The sequence below is a fragment of the Strigops habroptila genome, chromosome 11, assembly GCF_004027225.2.
Source record: "Strigops habroptila isolate Jane chromosome 11, bStrHab1.2.pri, whole genome shotgun sequence".
NCBI lineage: Eukaryota > Metazoa > Chordata > Aves > Psittaciformes > Psittacidae > Strigops > Strigops habroptila.
The window spans coordinates 9,682,190-9,701,203 of NC_046360.1; the positions used below are offsets into that span (position 1 = coordinate 9,682,190).

The 19,014-nt window shown below is 40.6% G+C and overlaps 1 protein-coding gene across 5 annotated transcripts in view; it reads left to right on the forward strand.

The window, feature by feature from the left end:
- Positions 1 to 19,014, forward strand: part of CLTCL1 (clathrin heavy chain like 1) — a 36,941-nt gene that overhangs the window by 4,293 nt on the left and 13,634 nt on the right. For 3 of the 5 annotated variants that reach the window (XM_030500762.1, XM_030500759.1, XM_030500761.1), the window contains exons 2-17: positions 4,195 to 4,402; positions 8,513 to 8,781; positions 9,044 to 9,205; positions 9,964 to 10,077; positions 11,336 to 11,509; positions 11,785 to 11,982; positions 12,367 to 12,567; positions 12,686 to 12,838; positions 13,501 to 13,623; positions 14,279 to 14,416; positions 14,620 to 14,784; positions 15,174 to 15,354; positions 15,722 to 15,885; positions 16,630 to 16,755; positions 17,074 to 17,216; positions 17,806 to 18,040. In XM_030500762.1, coding sequence (XP_030356622.1) covers positions 4,195 to 4,402; positions 8,513 to 8,781; positions 9,044 to 9,205; positions 9,964 to 10,077; positions 11,336 to 11,509; positions 11,785 to 11,982; positions 12,367 to 12,567; positions 12,686 to 12,838; positions 13,501 to 13,623; positions 14,279 to 14,416; positions 14,620 to 14,784; positions 15,174 to 15,354; positions 15,722 to 15,885; positions 16,630 to 16,755; positions 17,074 to 17,216; positions 17,806 to 18,040 — 2,754 coding nt within the window. Of the gene's footprint in view, positions 1 to 4,194; positions 4,403 to 5,053; positions 5,057 to 8,512; positions 8,782 to 9,043; positions 9,206 to 9,963; positions 10,078 to 11,335; positions 11,510 to 11,784; positions 11,983 to 12,366; positions 12,568 to 12,685; positions 12,839 to 13,500; positions 13,624 to 14,278; positions 14,417 to 14,619; positions 14,785 to 15,173; positions 15,355 to 15,721; positions 15,886 to 16,629; positions 16,756 to 17,073; positions 17,217 to 17,805; positions 18,041 to 19,014 lie in introns of all 5 variants that reach the window. The other 2 variants (XM_030500757.1, XM_030500760.1) reach the window with 1 other exon arrangement.

A 19,014-nucleotide genomic window follows, 5' to 3' on the forward strand; every position in this document is an offset into this window, starting at 1 on the left:
TCATTCAATAGATCTAAGCCTCATCACAGACATACAGGAACAGATTTTTGTGTAGGGAGTAACTGTCACTTAAGATGAAAGCCTAATTGCAACTGCAACTAAAACTTGTGAGCCCATGGTCTTCCATGTTTTAGCTCTTGCATACTTCCTCACCTGTCAAGATTGGAGCTATAGCAGGAGATGAGGGTGGCATATTGAGGGAGGTTATCCAACCACTATATGCAGATTCTTATAGAGCATTATTGTAACTCTACAGAGTCACCTAAGTAAGAGTTCTGAGAAACTGTATTACTGCAATCTTGGGTTGTGTTATACTTGAAATGAGATGTGCTTACAGAGCTTTTAGCAGGGAGCTTTTAATGAGATACGTGTAGTCTCTGTTTAAGCATTACTCTTTTCTAATGGGCTTAAAACCCAGTAGATCTTAGAGTTCTTAAATTCTTCTGGCTCCCGCATTTAACTGATGGTAGGTCCCAAGTACTGGCGTGTCAGTATTAGACAGAAAGTTGTTAGGCTTAAGTATTTCCCAGTAGAGAAATGGATATAGCTTGGAGACTGGTATTATCAGTGTCTCGAGTTGGTCTGTGTTGGCTCAGTCTGGTTCACTGCACTAAACAGAAAGGGAAGTGCATTAGAAAGGCAGTATTTAGTAGCACTCTTGTGTATAGAAAACATGTCAACTTAATTTCTTAACAAATGGTACCATGCTGGTAAAGTAGAATGGGGAAAGACTAAATCTTAGATTAATAGTTGTGTTTCATAAGTGTAGGACTTGTGAATCTTCATTTGGGTTGAGAATCAAATAATACAACTTTGGGTTAATCTTTACCATGTCACTATCTGTAGGATGCTTCAGAGCAAGTTTGGTATCTAATCCACGCTGCAGTAATACTAAATATCTATGAAGCAAAAATCTTTATCTGTTTCATTCAGCCTGATAGTGAAGATAGTTGCACACTGTAGATAAGGGGCATTAGGGCATAAGAGGGTAAAAGGGGCATTAGACTGTTGTAGAACAGGATGTTTTCCTTTCCTCTACAGTGAGGCTTACAGTAGCCTACCTGGGGGTGCTTGGTAGGGTTTAACTGGGTTACCTCAAATTAGTGTGAGGTAGAATCATGGAAAGAGGCTATCTCCATAGTACATGTCTCTGGAATGGCTTTGTAATAGTGAATCCTTCTTTTCAGAAGGCAACGTTAGTTTGAGAATATCACTTGCCTAAGAAGCATAATAAAAAATGAAAGTTTACTAGCAATTGAGAGGGCCCATGTTCACTCCTTTATGAAAATAAACTACAAAATCTATAGTTTGTATATACAAACCTCAGTAATGACCTGTAGTGCCTTCACCTGAGGTCTTTTAAGATACATAGCTAAATGCTTTCAACCTCCCATAATAAAGTTTTCTTAATTCTGTGCTTGAGGAAGAGTGGAAGGTGCTTTAGAACAACATAGTCCAGATGGTCTTGGCAGCTTTGTCCCATTCAGGATAGAAGCGCTGCTGGCTGATGTCCCTTTGTTTGGTGGTAAAGGTGTTCTGCTCATCTCCTTACCTATAGTCAGAAGGGATATGCCTCTTACGCTGCTTCCATGTTGTAGGAGCACATCTGATCTGATGAGGATACTTACCACTCTCTTAATGGCAGAACAGTCTTCAGTGTTTTCAGACTGCTAAAATGTGAAGTTTGTCATCATTCACTGAGGCTTGCAGTATTAACATGACCATCCTTTAGGAACTACTGACATTCTGCCTTTAAAAGATGTGACTGACTTCCCTAGTAATAAGAATGGCAGTGATACTCATGCATAATTTAGCATTACATGTTCTGAAAACTTTGCTAGATTTTAAAACTGTTAAAACAGGAAATCTTAATACCAGAACTTGATGCAAGATCTTGCTTATCTTAGTGAAGATACCCAAGGGTTATTCTGTAACATGGAGCAGATTTTGGAGTGAATAACCTTGGGCTTAAAGCTGAACTTCAAGTAGACTAATGCCTTGGTTCTTGCCATGCAGAATGAGTGGCCAGGGGCTGTCTCTTGAAGAGTAGGTCAAGCTGAAGCACAGTAATTGAGAAGAGACCTTGAGGAGGCTGTTTCAACTTCAGTACTCTGGAAATACATCAGTGTTTGGATTAATTAAATCAAGTTAGGAACTTGGCTATGCTGCAGTTAAATCTCCTGCCCACTCTTGTGACACTTAATTAGTCTCTTAGAATGGACTGTACTCTATATGTAGATGGACTTGGATCATGCTCAGCATTAAAGTGCTTGAGTGTCTCCTATGCGAACATGTAATTTGTCACAATAAGCGGATAGTCTCCAGTTGAAAGCAAGTGACCAAGAACAGTGGACTTAAGAGCCCATCATTTATTCCTCTGTTGTTCAAGGTCACAGAAGTTGATGGAACTACAGCTTGCACGTTTATTGGGTACTAAAACTTTCTGCATTACATATGAAAAGTAGGTGAGTTGTCTTGATATGGAAACTTCCTTACTGATGGAGAAGTCTGTAATAGCCACATGCCCAGTGGACTTGTTTCAGAACTCTAGTTGCAAGCAGCTTCTGATGATCTTGTGCCTAAACATTGATTCTTTTTTGAAATGAATGGCACCCAGTGAAGTTTACTAGCATGTATTGTATTTTACCTATAAAGTCAGGTGTTAGCTAAATGGGTCTCAATTTTGCTGAGACACACTTGTGGGAGGTAGTAAATGTCTTTACACATGTGTCCATTTGGTCTGTACTGCATTACTGAAACTCGAGTATGTCAAGATTAGCAGTTACTGAGCCAAATAGCACTTCATTAGTAAGCTGAACAGAAAACAAAACAATTCCTGAGGCATTCTTGGGCACAGTCCTGACACACCACACTTATGGGTGTCTCTGTTACATACCTAGTTTATGATTTAGTGAGTAGCTTTACAGAAGCTGTAACAAGCCATGAGCAGCCAGATCAAAACACACTAAAATAGTGTTTGTGACACCATCATAGGACTTGTTGCCCAAGGAGTTTGTTTAGTCTATTGTATGAATGTCGTGGTGGTATGTATAAGAGGAGTCTAATGACTCAGTGATGCTGACGGTAGTTTCTATCCTGTCTCGAGGGCAGTCATTTTTCACTTGCAGTGCACTGAAAAGCAGTGTAGGTTAATCCCTTCAGAAGCTTCAGGGAAGCTGATACAGTTCCTGTGCTTGAAAAGCATTGCTCTGGGGCATAAAGCAGGTGCTCAGGCTTGTCAGAGTTACTGTTCTATAAAATGCAGCATGCGTACATACCAAGCTGGGGTGTGCTGCGTAGGTCAATCTGACTTACTGTACACCAATTGAACCAGTGATGCTCATTCACTGCCACCTCCTCCTGTTAACCTGAAATTAGAAGTGAATGGAAAGAAGTTAACACAAAAGGATGAGTATGAGAAATAGCCATCTTCTAGGGCAGTCTATTCAGTGGCACAAAATGACTTTAAGTTACATTAAGAGTGACTGCTTTGTACCTATTGTCATAGGATTGAGCACAAGTTATGTTTTGCGAGTTGGACATAAGGCTGGAGGGGGCCTGCATTGAAATCCCTGCCTTTGTTGAGCCAAATGGCATGACATCTTGGGCAAGGAGACATGGAATCACTGATTATTTTAACACATCTTTCTTTCACTGGTAAGAATTAGGTTCTAAGAAGCAAGAAGAACAAGTCCACTTGTAAAAAGAGGCCATTTGACACATGCTGTGTAGACTTCATTCCATGATGTTGTTAGGAGTGGCTTGCATAAGGAAAACTGGTTCTTTCAGCATCAGACCCGCTGATGCTGTACGTTGCAGTTCTTCCACTTAGTAAGTTTTTAATATTAAACTTGCTAGCCTTACTAGAGCTGGAATAGTGATGCTACTGATACTATACAACCCATCATATTACTAAAGTCAGGTTAAGCAATAAATGCTTAAGTTAAAACTCCTTTTAGTTTGCATCAATAACACAACTTTGCATTGTCTTTAGGACTTGAATACTGAGAATTGTGTAGTTCTTTAGATTTTGAACAAAGAGTCAGAAGGTAAATCATAGTTCCATAATATACTCTTGTCAGAGAAATTTGCCAGTCTTGCATTTCCTTCAGGGGGAGAGACTTTAGGCATAGAGGCTTGAGTTAGACCTTCAACATGGGAAAGATAATAAAGCACTCTCTCCCATTTTTCTAGCTCCAAAATTTGGGCATTAACCCAGCAAACATTGGATTCAGTACCCTAACTATGGAATCTGACAAGTTCATCTGCATCAGGGAGAAAGTGGGAGAGCAGGCACAAGTAGTGATAATTGACATGAGTGATCCAACAACACCCATCAGACGTCCGATTTCTGCGGAAAGTGCCATCATGAATCCAGCCTCCAAAGTAATTGCGCTGAAAGGTGAGTAACCCTTCATTCCTGCAGTACAAAACCTACTGTGTAGCTGTATTACTGCCTACGTATGCTCTTAAGCTTAAGATTTATGTAAACTTTCTAAGAAGAATGTATATGAGGATAAGAATTCTTGCCTACACTTGCATGCTGTATTTTTGGCAGTGGATTTTCCAGTAATGTTTGGATGATTTGCCTCTCAAGTAGGTGTGAGATGCTTGGGCCTGGCACTGCAGCCTCCTATTCTCACTGAGGACCAGGTCAATATCCTATATACTTTCCCTTTAAACAGGTGTTGTAAATGTAATGGGCATATGTGAAGATAAATAGGGGTGTAACCATTCTCTCTGCTCTGTTCTGGCCCTTTCTTGTAGTTTTGGAGAAGCTTACCAGTTACCAACAAAATGTCATAATGATCACTAACTGTGAAAGCCTGAATGTAGAAGCATGTTATGTTTGGCAATCATAAGATCTTGCAGATGGAAGATCTTTGCTTACCAGTATCTGTGGTGGTGATACTGCCATTAAGTAACACTCTGAGCTCAAAGAAATAATTTTGAATATATCGCAGGTTCTTTTCTTGAATGACCAACTTCTGTTATTTAATCTCAATAACTGTTACTGACTATGTACTTTTCTTCTTGCATCTTATCTAAACAGATGGTGAGTGAACTTTGACATTTCATGTTCAGTAGTACAGAATGGTCTAATCTCATAAAAAGTACTGAACTTAAGGTAGCCATTTGACAGTTCACTTCAGAGCCAGGTTGGGGGATCTTAATCCTCAACTGGCATTATAGTGAAAACATTCTTCGTTGGCTCATTGCTAACCATTTGGCTGCTTTGACTATTGACTGTACCCAGTGAAGGAGTGTGCTCTTAGTGTTTGTGTGTGTGTGTGTGTGTGTGTGTATGATGGAAGTACAGTTGATAGACAAAACCAAGTTGCAATATTTTTATGAGAGACCTCTGCTGGCATGTCCTGTGTGCTATTCATTTCTGCCTAAGTGTGTCGACTGTGAAAAATCATGGTGGAATTATTTAAGGGTCCAAGAAATAACTGTCCTTGGGACTGGCACAAAACCTGTAACTTCTTGTCTTGATCTCAGACTTATACCGACATTAGAGGAAAACTAATGTGTTAATATTTGACTTCAGCTGAATCTGTGATTCAGCTAAGATGCTTAGACATCTTGCAAAGGGCTGCCTTACCTGAGGTGTGGGTAAAGGTAAGAATGAAAAAAACTTCAGTTCTGTTAAGAGTTCACTGTCCTTAATCTTGAATCCCTTTATACAAACCATATTGGCAAGGGAAGTGCCTTCTCTTGCACTTCCCACACTAGCAGAGCTTCATTTAGCTCTTAAAACCAGATAATATAGTTCCATTTTAAAACTAACCTACTAACTAAATGGATTGTCATCAGCTTTGAAGAATATAGCTTTATTCTTGCCAGTGTTAAGACTTGTTCAAAATTAATATGGTTCTGTCCGTGCAGAGTGAATGAGCCTGTCCTCTGAACAGATAAGGTTGAGTGAATGATGTCACATTGACATGCAGAGTTGTGTTGTCAGATATTGCAAATTTAATGATCTCTCCTTCTACCAAATCTAATCTAATGACCAGAGGGTAGGGTAGAAAAGAGGATGAGTAGAGATACTCAACTAATATGTTGTTACTCGTGGTAACCAGCAGAACTACAGTGAACTGCACTGAAGAAGTGGTTTAAGTCAGTCTGTCACTCCAGACTTTTCCCTGCTGATTGACTGAGGCTTCAGTAGTCAAACCTGTTGCACATTGTGACTCAACGTGCCATGATTGGAAATTGCTCATAATTTGAGAATTATTGAGCAATAAACATACAAACCCACCCTCAAAAAAAGAAATGAAATGGTTCTTGATTTAAACTGAAATACAGTCTGCACAATTTCATTTCTGGATTGCATGCGACATTCTCCTGGTGTACCAAGATTTATGCCTTGTCCTTGTGGTGTTCATGGTTCTCTTGTTTTGCTCTGTACTGAGAGTGCTCCCCAGTTGGTGTAAGTGGAGAATGCAACACTCAAGGGTGCGTCCATTACTTGTGGAATGGAGAGGCTTCATGCTCCAGTGAACGGGAATGTAAATTCTTGTGCCAGTGTTCAAAACCCAAATCTGTTAACTTGACTACACCTGTAGAGAACAGTCTGAGCAGTCTGATAGCTTGATCAGAAAAACTTAGGTAAGAGTCTGGCTTCTTATCTCAGAAATGTGTAAGCAGGTATAACTCAAACTCATACATGCCCTCACTATGACTTTATAGCAGGCTCTACTCGTAATACAAATAACATTTTATTTATTTTTAGTTTAATTACAGTTTAGAGTTCTGAAGTTTGAATTTACGTTGCTACACTTAAACTGTATTGCTATGGCTCCTATGGCCGTCAACGTCCGGAGCTAGCTGCCAGTTGAAGCTTGTAAAGCCATTTCCAATTGTAAAACTTAGCAGTCAAACTTAGTCTAGAAAACAAAGAAGCATGAGCTTTTAGCTCATTCTAGTAGCTTATCAGTTTCTTCTATGTTTTTAAAACTAGGATAGGCATCCTGCTTCCTTTCATGAGACTGACTTTGAGAGCAGTTTCTGTATGCACGTACTGGTGTTCCTGTTTAGATGGTGACTAGAGCCGTTACAGAACTACTTGTCTGCCTTCTGCATGTGAGGCTGCACGCTATGGAAGCCAAAATCAATCCCTTGGTAGCACCAGTCCGCTGCTGGTCAGATTGTCCATTACAGTAAATGTGCTGTTTCCAACTATCAGTTTACAGCTGGTGTTAGGCCTGGGCTTATTGCACGTGTATGTGCAGTCACTGTATGTGCAGAGCAAGGTGGTCAGAAGGAGGCTGGTTTTGTGCCAGGAAAGGTAGCAAGCTGTCCTAGGAACTAGTTGATCACGTTAACAGTTCTTTATGCAGTTAATCCAAGAAGCATAAATGTTTTATATGGTAGCGCTGAAGTCTTACCTTGTCTCTTGGCACTGCGTTAAACTTGTATGATCAGTTTACTATATAAATTATGTTAAAATATTAGAGCAGTGCAAGATGCATATTAACTTGGGGTTAGTATCTCTTAAAAATGATTCCTCAGTGGCCAGCAGCCACTTTTAATTCCCAGTAGAAGGAACATCTTCCAGTTTGACAGAAGTGTTACTAACAGGGAAAACGCTTCCAAAATGTGGATAGAAATAATGGCATTACAAGCCAGTACTCTAGCAGTCTGAGTGGGTGTCTTGTGAACAGAAAACAATATTTCTAGAGCTGAGTCGTCTCATCTGCAGTGAAGTAAGACATCACTTGGACTTTGTAAAAAGAATAGCGTCCCTTATTCTTTATAGGTTGGTTCAGTTAACATTGAGTCTACTCTTACTAGGGTAAGGCCTCTGGTAGTTAAAAGGAATACTAAAGCTTAAACCTGCAATATAGTTACCTAAATCATGAAGCAGTAACTTTAACTGGAACGAGAGCTTCAAACCTTTCTGTAATCTTTCTGAACTTTTGATTCTCCTCTTCAACAGGCACTTGTATTACTATCGTACAGAGCCCATCCCTCTCCTAGTTAAGTGCACAATTCATTCAGCAGAAAAATAGAATGGAAGCTGTGGTCTTCAGCTATCTCAAGAGCTGTTGTGAGTCTTATGCTATTGGACTCAGTCCAGGTCATCTACAGCAGCCACTAAATTAACATAAACTGGAGATACTCTTTCTATTAATTATACTGAATGACAAGTACTAGACACCAGTACTTGGTATACAGTGCTGCTACCTAAACAAGAGTTTACACAAGCTCTGTAGCTTAGACTGTCTTTTAACTACAGCTTATAGTTAAAATGTCTATGCTTGTCAGTTGTTGGAATGTCCATGTACGTGTCCATAAGTAGATTTTTTTTCTTTTTTCCGCTTCAGGGGTGGGGAGGGGGGTTCTGTCCGGTTAAGAGTCAAGTATCAAAGGAGGCTTGGATGTGGTAGGACACTAACCCTGTAACATCACTGAATAGTGGGTTAAACAGGGTGCTTGTAAATAGGCAGACTACAGGATGACCATTGTGGTAATCTATTATGATGTTTCTTGGATTTTGTCATACTAGCTGGGAAAACACTTCAGATCTTTAATATTGAGATGAAAAGTAAAATGAAAGCCCACACAATGGCAGAGGAAGTGATCTTCTGGAAGTGGATATCTGTGAATACAGTTGCCTTGGTGACAGAGACAGCAGTCTACCACTGGAGCATGGAGGGAGAATCGCAACCCCAAAAGATGTTTGACCGGCATGCTAGTCTTGCAGGCTGCCAAATCATCAACTATAGGACAGATGAACACCAAAAATGGCTGCTGCTGATAGGAATTTCAGCGCAGGTAAGTTACCTGGAAACAGCATGCAATGAAAACTATTGGGAGAGCCCTGACCCCATTTAATAGCTGCTATAATTTAACTTCAGTTCCTGTAGATCAAAAATATCTTTTGTGTGGGGATAACGTGGTCTATAATGCAATTAAAGTGTTGGAGGAGGGGATGAGAAACATTTGCTGGTTTTTAGTTTGCTATCCCAAAAGTCTTGCTATAAACATTTGATATCTTATCTCTACAGGCTGACCTTTCCTTTTGTTTTTTTCCTAGCAAAATCGTGTGGTTGGTGCAATGCAGCTGTATTCAGTTGATAGAAAAGTCTCCCAACCTATAGAGGGCCATGCAGCAGCTTTTGCAGAATTCAAAATAGAGGGAAATGCCAAACCTTCTACCCTCTTCTGTTTTGCTGTGAGGAGTCCTGCAGGGGGCAAGGTAAAGTCTGCAACTGTTTACTGCTGCAGCAGAACTCTGCTAATAGAACTTCAGTGATCACACAGTTTAGTGTATGCTCTGTGAAGAACAGCTTGGGAACCATGTGTGTAGCATATTTGGTCAGCGTCAAAATGCTTTCTTTTAATAGGACAAACTGCAAGAAGAGTCTGAGTTGCTTGGGTGAAACTTAGACATAAGAACAAATGTAGAAGCAATGAGAACTGAGCTCAGGGTGTTAAAGCATTGGTTTATGCCAATGTGGGTTTTTTGTGTGCGTGAAGTTAAGTCATTAAGCAGCCTTTTATGTCTTGAATTCAGTACAGAAAGAGATTAGATAAGCCTTAGGTCTGTGCGTAGGTTGTATGCATCAAACTGAGTGGAATTCAGTAGCAGTCTGTGAAGAGCTGAGGTAACACTAAAATGTCTTGAGCTTTCTAGTCTTGTCCAGCAAAAATTGTTGATGAATTGACAAGTCTCACTCAAAACATCTTGAACAAGTTGTCTTGAATAAAAACACAGTCTGCTTTCATAGAAAGCATTATTTTTTTGATCTTTTCCTGGTTTTTACTTTAACAAGTTCCAGAAAACTTGTCCCTCTGACAAAGATCTGGAGCAGGGCTCTGCAGACTGTTCAGGATTGGGCAGATATTCATCAGCCAAGTGTGGCAGATGACTGGGTAGGATATCTGAAGAGAGGAGCTTCTTTCATGTGGCTGCACTTGCAGGCGATCTTGTGACATGTACTTTTTTATTCCTAGCTACACATAATTGAAGTAGGTCAGCCAGCTACTGGAAATCAGCCATTTGTTAAGAAAGCCGTTGATGTGTTTTTCCCACCTGAAGCACAGACTGACTTTCCTGTGGCAATGCAGGTAAATGTTTGACCCCCATCCCCAATGAACTTTATAACCTGGCAAGTAGCTGCCATTTGTGTTGTAAAGAATGCTTTCTGCTAGTGCTTTGCTGTCATTCCTCCTATTTCTGGGAGGGTTGTTCATAGATTTGTGGGAGGTAGCCTGGACACTAAAACAGTAACTCGAACAGAAATATACAGGATATTCCAGTGTTTCTACAGATACATAAACTTAAGGTTGAGTAAGAAAGAAAACAAAAACCTCCAACAAAACCCCTACAAAAACCCAACAACAACAACAAAGGACCCCTAAAAAACTCAGTAATGTCTTTCAGTAGAATGTCTCTAAACATTGTCTTGGCTATTGAACTTCCTACTAATGTTCAGAGTTCTAGATAAGAATGTGATGTAACTTCATATGAAAGTGGCCTTTCATTACTGTAAAAGCAAATGGAGTGGGGAGTCCCTTATCAGCACATCTGCTGTAGTATCAGCACAGAAAAAGGCAATTTGGGACATTAGTGGGAGGTTCTTTAGGAAAGGACATAACTGGTTGCCTTGACAGACCTTCACTTAGTATGTGTGCAGGACTAGGAGTTGTGTAATTTCTCAGCGTGTAACTGCTGACAAGTCTAATAGAATGACTTTATAAATGAACCAAGAGATGCCTTAAATTAAGGTAAACAAAGCAAGCTGTCTACATGACAGAATTCATGTGGCTCTGTACTTCAGAGGCTTCATTAACAAAGCATCTGAAGTGATGCTTTTGTTCCAAAGCAAAAGTACTTATTTGACTGAAGACCATTTTGGCTTGAAAGCCTCCCCAGTTTAAGTGACTTGACAGGTAAACTGCAGTACTTGGTAGCTGGGCTTGGTTTATGTTCTGTTGGTGCTTTGGGTAAGCCTTGTTGGAAAAGAGTGGGATTATCTCATTAATATTTTGGAACAGAAAGCTGTACTGACATAGCTAGACTAGAATGCGAATTATGCCCAAACTTTCTTCCTTAGCCCTGCTTATTGGGATTAGCAGTATGTCCTTTGCTGCAGATGAATTCTGTTTTTCCTTCAGCCTCTCTATTCAGTGGAGTTGTGGCTCCAAATGACCAACAAAGTTATTCATTGCTTTGAGTCTGTAAGGAAGAAGCCTGAAACTATATTTGTCCTTGGTGTCAGTGCAAAGGCATGTCACTGCAGTACTGGCTTATGACAAAGCTAAAGGCAGATTACTTAACTGTTACAGTCTTAGTCTTGACTAATAAATCCTCATCTTTTGGCAGATTGGAATTAAGCACGGTGTTATCTACCTGATCACGAAGTATGGGTATATTCACATGTATGACTTGGAGTCTGGAGTGTGCATCTACATGAACCGTATTAGTGCTGATACTATCTTTGTCACAGCTCCTCATGAACCTACCTCAGGCATTATTGGTGTGAACAAAAAAGGCCAGGTAACAAATCCAGCATTCTGGTTTTGAACTTTCTAAGACTCCAATGGAATGTAGCGAACAGAATGAGTGACTTGATGCAACAAGTGTCATGGAAGGGAGCAAGGAACTATTTAATTAGTCAGGTTTTAACCTCTCCTAGTACAGAACTGCTTGGGAGGAACTTGGGGTTTTTAATGATCTACTACTTCACTGATAGGCTGCAGAGCCATTTGGTTGCTATATTTCGCAGTAGTTGTGGAAAGGACAGTACTCAGTATGCCTTTTGTCCTTTCCAGGTGCTTTCTGTATGTGTGGAGGAAGACAACATAGTGAACTATGCTACAAATGTTCTCCAGAATCCCGACTTGGGCCTGCGCATGGCTATACGGAGTAATCTAGCCGGGGCAGAGGAATTATTTGCCAGAAAGTTCAACACGCTCTTTGCTCAAGGAAGCTACGCAGATGCTGCTAAAGTAGCTGCATCTGCACCAAAGGTAAATAGCTCCAAAGGTAAAGCTTAGAAGTCATAAGGATTAGGGATTTGCCTTAGCTTAGTGGACTTGCTTAGCTCACTTGAATTTCAGTACTTGACATTCAAAAACTAAAGTGCTGCAATACTAGCTTTAGCTCTCTGCAGTTTGGTGGTTGTTATAATATCCTATATCCCATAAAGAAGCATTTGCTATACTCATTCAAACACAGACTGGACTTGCTGTGGCCACTGACTTCTTGCTAGAACTTCACTGGTTTGAAGATCTCCACCCTGAAGGCTTAAGAGGAGTTGTTTCAGTGTAAAGCTGAAGTTTGACTGGTTTTTGGCTAATACTATTCAACTTTCATTAACTAAACATTGCTACTCTTATCTTGTGCCTCTTCAGGGAATCCTACGTACTAGTGATACAATCAGGAAGTTCCAGAGTGTACCAGCTCAGCCTGGACAGGCCTCTCCCCTGCTCCAGTACTTTGGAATATTGCTTGACCAGGGGCAGCTGAACAAGTTTGAGTCTCTGGAACTCTGTCGCCCTGTCCTACAGCAGGGCCGCAAGCAGCTTCTGGAGAAGTGGCTGAAGGAAGACAAGGTAGGCTTGATCATGACACTAGTTTAATCTTGTTGCCTTGTAACAACTGTGAGAACAATACTTCTGTTGATACTACCATCTGTGAGTTCTGCTGACAAAATACCACTTTTGACTTCAGCTGGAGTGCTCAGAGGAGCTGGGAGACTTGGTGAAGACAGCTGACCCAACCCTTGCACTCAGTGTCTATCTTCGTGCTAATGTGCCAAACAAAGTGATTCAGTGCTTCGCTGAAACTGGTCAATTCCAGAAAATAGTGCTGTATGCTAAAAAGGTAAAGTTGTTTATCACAAACTGCTAGGCTCTATCTTAGGTTGAATGTGTACATTCTCAAGCTATCTTCTGTGAGATAAGTTTGATTCCTGTCCCTTCAAACTGATAAGTAGGCAAGATTGAGAAACAGTGTTTTCTTCATTGTCATAGTGCAAATCATAGTGTATGACTAAGGTCTGAGCAGTCTGCAAAAAATTAAATTGAGAACATCTGGGATTTTATGAGCTATCAAATTAATGGACTGGCTCAAGCTTATTCTAGAGAATAAAGATTAGAGTCTTCCTAAATTCGTAAGACCTTTTTTTTTTTTTTTTTTTTTTTTTTTTTTTTTTTTGACAGATGACAAAACAGTTTGCCAGATGTCCACTTGTAAGTTTAGGACATTATTAGATAGATAGTGCCTTAAGACTGTTGAAAGATTTGTCCCTAGCAGTTTTTTTACCTCGCAAGAGAAACGCCCTGGCACAAGTTCAGTTCCTGAGTAGGTGAATACTGAATTTCTGTGTCAATAGACAAGCAGTGCTTTTGTCTGAGAACGCCTGGAAGATGGGGGTTGGGCACAGCAACCTTGCAGCAGTTCATACTGCCTATGTTAAGGAATCTGAAGGCTTAAAAGACGTGTAAAGCTTCCCAGATGTGCGTGACCATTTCTGAAATCTCTAGGTTGGCTATACCCCAGACTGGATCTTCCTACTGAGAAGCGTGATGAGAGTCAGTCCAGATCAAGGCCTGCAGTTTTCTCAGATGCTGGTACAGGATGAGGAGCCACTGGCTAACATTAACCAGGTGATGCCTACAACAAGAGTACTGGTCTCTTTCTAGACAGAGGTAATAGCATAGTACCATTCTGGGGACTGGTAAGGCCAGTTCAGGTCTCTAGTTGGGCTTGGTTAGAAAAGTGACTAAACTATTTTAGTCACATTTGGTTATCATTAAGTCTTTAGAGGCAAGTGCGCTCTCAAGTTCTTGGAGAAGCTTTCTGGCTTACTATTGTGATATTGACGGTGAATCTGCCACAGTCTTAGTTGAAGCAATAGTGTTACTGTCCTACTGGTGGCTTTAATGAAGCATACGTTAACTCCTATCATGCAGAGAACTTACAGGAAGGTGAACACATAATCTTAAGTTGAATGCTAGCTGTCAGTGGCCACTTCTGGTTAAACGGACAGAGAAATAAGGTAACAATTTGCATTATTAAATAATTGAAGCTACTCTTAAAAGGTCTTGGCTTTTCTTGTAGCAGCTATCCCAACAAGAAAGAAGGGCTGGGATTTGCATGCTGTGTTAAAACTAAATAGAGTGGGTGGCAAAATCTGGGAAAAAACAAAGGGAATATAGGATGGTAGATGCTGTGATGAGCTGCCTTTCTAGCCAGGCCATTAATACATACAGATAAATGTACATGTGTGTATATAGACCCTCTTCTCTAACTTCTCAACAGATTGTGGATGTGTTCATGGAGAACAGTCTTATTCAGCAGTGCACGTCATTTCTGTTGGATGCCCTGAAGAATAACCGCCCTGCAGAAGGCCACCTTCAGACTCGTCTCCTGGAAATGAATTTGATTCATGCCCCACAGGTAAGACCTCTTAACTTAGTTTTTCCAAAAAATGAAGGAAAGACAGGAATAGGCATGCACAAGAATTATGATGTGTGCTGCTGATATCTAGCAGTTTAGTAACATCAAAGACTACTGGTGAGTCACTGCTGTGACTTCAACAACTTGTAGGCTGAGCTGCTGTGATTCTTTTGACAGTCTGAATATGAAATGTAATCTCCTAGGTTGCAGATGCCATTCTTGGAAACCAAATGTTTACACACTATGATCGTGCTCATATTGCCCAGTTGTGTGAAAAGGCAGGCTTGCTCCAGCGAGCTTTGGAACACTACACGGATCTCTATGATATTAAACGTGCTGTTGTTCATACTCACCTCTTGAATCCTGAGGTAAGTCCATTGCACAGAATAAGAAATTGAAAGCTTAAGTGAAGCAAACACTCTTCAGCACTGCTGTAGCTGCTAGAAGATGGATTGTAGGTACTGAAGTATCCACACAGCTGTGATTCAAGAACACTTGTCCAGTTGATGATTAAACTGTAATCTATACTTTTGATGGTTTTAATCTGACCTCAGTTTCCTAGGTGGGCATTTAAAATCTTTCTTGGAATATGCATTTCCGTAGTTGTGAAGATGGTGAGTGTGTTTAAGCCTTTGGCCTTAGCTCACAGAAGACTTCCTTCTAGTAGCTGGGGTAGAAACTCCGGCTAGTTGCCACATTTTAGAAGTCAGTCAAATACTGTATAATTTATTGATTAAAATTTCTTTCTCTTTTGCAGTGGCTTGTGAACTTCTTTGGCTCCCTCTCAGTTGAAGACTCTGTGGAGTGTTTGCGTGCCATGCTGTCAGCCAACATTAGGCAAAACCTACAGCTCTGTGTGCAGGTTGCTTCTAAATACCATGAGCAGCTTGGTACCCAGTCTCTTGTGGAGCTTTTTGAATCTTTCAAAAGCTATGAAGGTACAGTATCACAGGGAAGCAGCTTACTTAGAAGCACGACTTGATTGAAGCTAATAGTAAGGATTGTAGCTTTTATGGGAGAACTACTTGTCATGTGGCTGGACCTTAGGATGCATTTACTGAAGCGAGCTCATCACAGTGCGTTCTAGGGGTAGCTTGTTCTAGATAGTTTCTTAACCCTCTTGAGTAAAGATCAGAAAGAAAGATGAAACCTGCAAGAAGGAGAAAAATCCTTCTGACTTTTCCTGCAGTTGAATGGAAGTTACTCTCCCAGAAGGGCTGAACTAAGCCACAAGCTGAAGCCTGTACAGTCTGCATTTGCTTCACTTACCCTTTTAACTATGTTAAAAACGTGACTCTTTTCTAGGACTGTTCTATTTCTTGGGTTCCATTGTAAACTTCAGCCAGGATCCAGATGTTCACTTCAAGTACATCCAGGCAGCTTGCAAGACTGGTCAGATAAAGGAAGTGGAAAGAATCTGCCGTGAAAGTAACTGCTATAACCCAGAACGGGTGAAGAACTTTCTGAAGGTAGTATTCTGTCCAGCAGATTGAGCAGTCCTCTATATGGTTTGCTTAGCAGCAGAACTAGAGCCTTCCAATGGAGAGAAATCCAACTGAAAGTTTAGCTGGCATGGCTGCAAGTAGTCTGCTGTTCAGCTGGAATAGGAGTCTGGTCCTATTCCAGGCATATAATAGTCTTCCTCTGGGAAAATAAGCCCAAACTCACCGTTCCTTTAAAACTAGCCTGTATGATATAACTTGTAGCAAACTCATGAATATGTTGTCACCTAAAAAATAGGTGAATCCAGGCTGGCAGAAGGCAAGACTAAGCTGAAGTATTCAGCAGGAGCTTTATCAAGGATATTGGCTAGACAAAGCTTGTTGAAACTGGAATCAACCTGCATTACAACACTTTGCATGCTTTGTGACTGGTAAAATGCGATTTTAATGCCATTTCATTTTGCATTGTTAAGTTCTTGGCCCAGCAACTGTCTTCTAGGTTGATATGTGAATTGATAGTAATTTTGAAGCTAGAGATGTGGGCCTAATGTGGCACTTCATGAAAAGCCTAAACTTAAAACTCAGGTGAAAGATGGACTGCATGGTAATCATAGTGGGTAACTTGCTTTTGAAGCCAGTTGTCTGCTTGGCAGTCTTGAATTTGAATGTAATGTGACTTTCAGTGCTAAGGGAACTTGGTCAGACTTTCCTGCTTTGAAAACACCTCAACAAAAGGTGGTTGGTTACTTTTTTTCCTTGTACCCAATACAGGAGGCAAAGCTCACAGACCAGCTTCCTCTGATCATTGTCTGTGATCGATTTGATTTTGTTCATGACCTGGTGCTGTACTTATATCGCAATAACCTGCAGAAGTATATAGAGATTTACGTACAGAAGGTAAGGAGAATCCAGTCTTAAGCTCTTGCTCTTTCCTTCCTTATAAGGAGCTTAACTTTCAGTAGACTAAAGCAAATTTGCTACATCTTTTTTTATGCTCCCACATCTAGTGCAGAGGCTCTTCAGTAAGCCTTTTGTCTGTTACAAACCCGTAAGTGTAGCTTTTCCTGGAATGTCTATAAAAATGTATTAGTAACTTAAACTATGCTTTAGAGCAGTGAATTTTAAATTGTTAACTAGAACTTCCCCTTGTGGAATACTGGGGGTGGGTTATTAGTAATGCTAATAACTAACTTTAATGATGGTGGCTTATTCTAGGTGAATCCTAGCCGTATACCAGCAGTGGTCGGAGGGCTGCTTGATGTGGATTGTTCTGAAGATGTCATTAAGAACTTGATCATGGTGGTTAGAGGCCAGTTCTCAACAGATGAGCTGGTGGCTGAAGTGGAAAAAAGAAATCGGTAACCCAAATGTATCTGTAGACACTAGTGTTGGGCTTTCATGACCCTGGTGTACATCCAGGTTGGATTGGATGAAGTTTTGTTGAATGATACAATACTAATATTGTGTTATGTTTCCTTATAGAAAAGCAGCTTATATTTGTTAGTCACTCTTGATTATTTGGGCCATATAGGAGTGCCTGACAGCAGTGCATGATGGATAACATGGCTTTTGAACACTTCCTGTACAGACAACCATGGGATGTGCCTTTGGAGGAAATCTAAATAAAACTGTCTTAACAGTCATCTTGTAGGCACACAGCAGCTTGTGTAATTAGCTTGTAGCTGCCTGTAAAATGAACAAATAGCTTTAAGTATGAAGAGCCAGCTCATATAACAGCTGAAAGATTGCAAAACTAGGGTCATCTGCAGCCTCCCCTGATGTTAAACTGCAGATCTGGCCTCGCTCATCTAAGACTTGTTAAAAACAACTGGCTGGTCTTTAAGTCTAACCAGCAGACTTGCTTGAAAGGAAAGCCAGGTATTAATGGGTAGCTGTCAAGCATACCTCAGTCTGACTTACAAACCTAAAATGTTTGCTTCTTCAAAGGCTTAAGTTGCTGTTGCCATGGCTGGAATCAAGGATTCATGAAGGCTGTGAAGAACCTGCGACTCATAATGCCTTGGCCAAAATCTACATTGACAGTAACAATAATCCAGAGCGGTTCCTTCGTGAGAATCCTTACTATGACAGCCGTGTAGTTGGCAAATATTGTGAAAAGAGGGACCCTCATCTGGCCTGCGTTGCTTATGAGAGAGGGCAATGTGATTTGGAACTCATAAAGGTTAGAAAAACTGCATTTATAAACATGTTAAAGAACTACTTGCTGCCTGAAGTGGAAGCCTATCTGGCTATTTGTCCAACATTTGCAGAATCCTGTCTTGTATTCTCAAGAGTTGAGGTAGACAGGTTCTTTTATATGGAGACAGTAATTTTTATGTTGATAAGAACTCCTATGGTTTATGTCCAAACTAAAATTGTTTAACTCTGCACCTTTACGGTACTGTTCACGTCTTTCATCCACTAATTCTGCTCAAAACTAAATAGCTTACTGGGCCCAGGTAATGAACATGCCTACTGTTAAACCTTTGTTAATTCGTGTTCTTTTTTTGAGCCTTGAGCACTTGATCAGCAGAAGGCATGGGCTGTTATCTAGCCTGACTCTACAGTGGGAGAAAAAGCTTCCCTGAAGCTAGAATGGGACTTGTAATTTTCCCTTAGTGTGGCTGACCCTTAGTTATATTCCTCCATTACTTGACTAGAATAAGGAAAATAAACGTTGACAGTCAAACTTCAAGGACTTACTCTGATAGCATTCCTCTCCTATCTTAAGCTTGTTGATTCCTAGAACCTCCCTCAGAATTTCAAGGGTAAGTGAAATTCCCAGGGTTCTCCAAATACATCCTAGCCTCAAACTGAACACCAGAGCTTAACGCCAGACTGTAGTGTTCGTGACTCTTGAGAAAGAAAACATTCTCCTCCTCCTGCCTGTGCTTCCACACTAGTATAGCAAAGAATGTCAGCTGTGTAGGGGTAAGGACTAGCTTGTTTTGCCCTGTTTGAAAGGAAGTAAATGCTGTTCCCTGGCAAGGCCTATACTGTGAGTGTTAGAATGGTGGTATAGTCTAGGCTTGCTCCTGAAAGTGAATGACTTTCCAGCCTGAAGCATCTGTTCTTGAAGTAATACCTTCTTTGTAGCTGTAAAAAGAAATGGCTGGCTATGCATGGCTCTTACTTTGGGATATGAAGGTGGCTCTG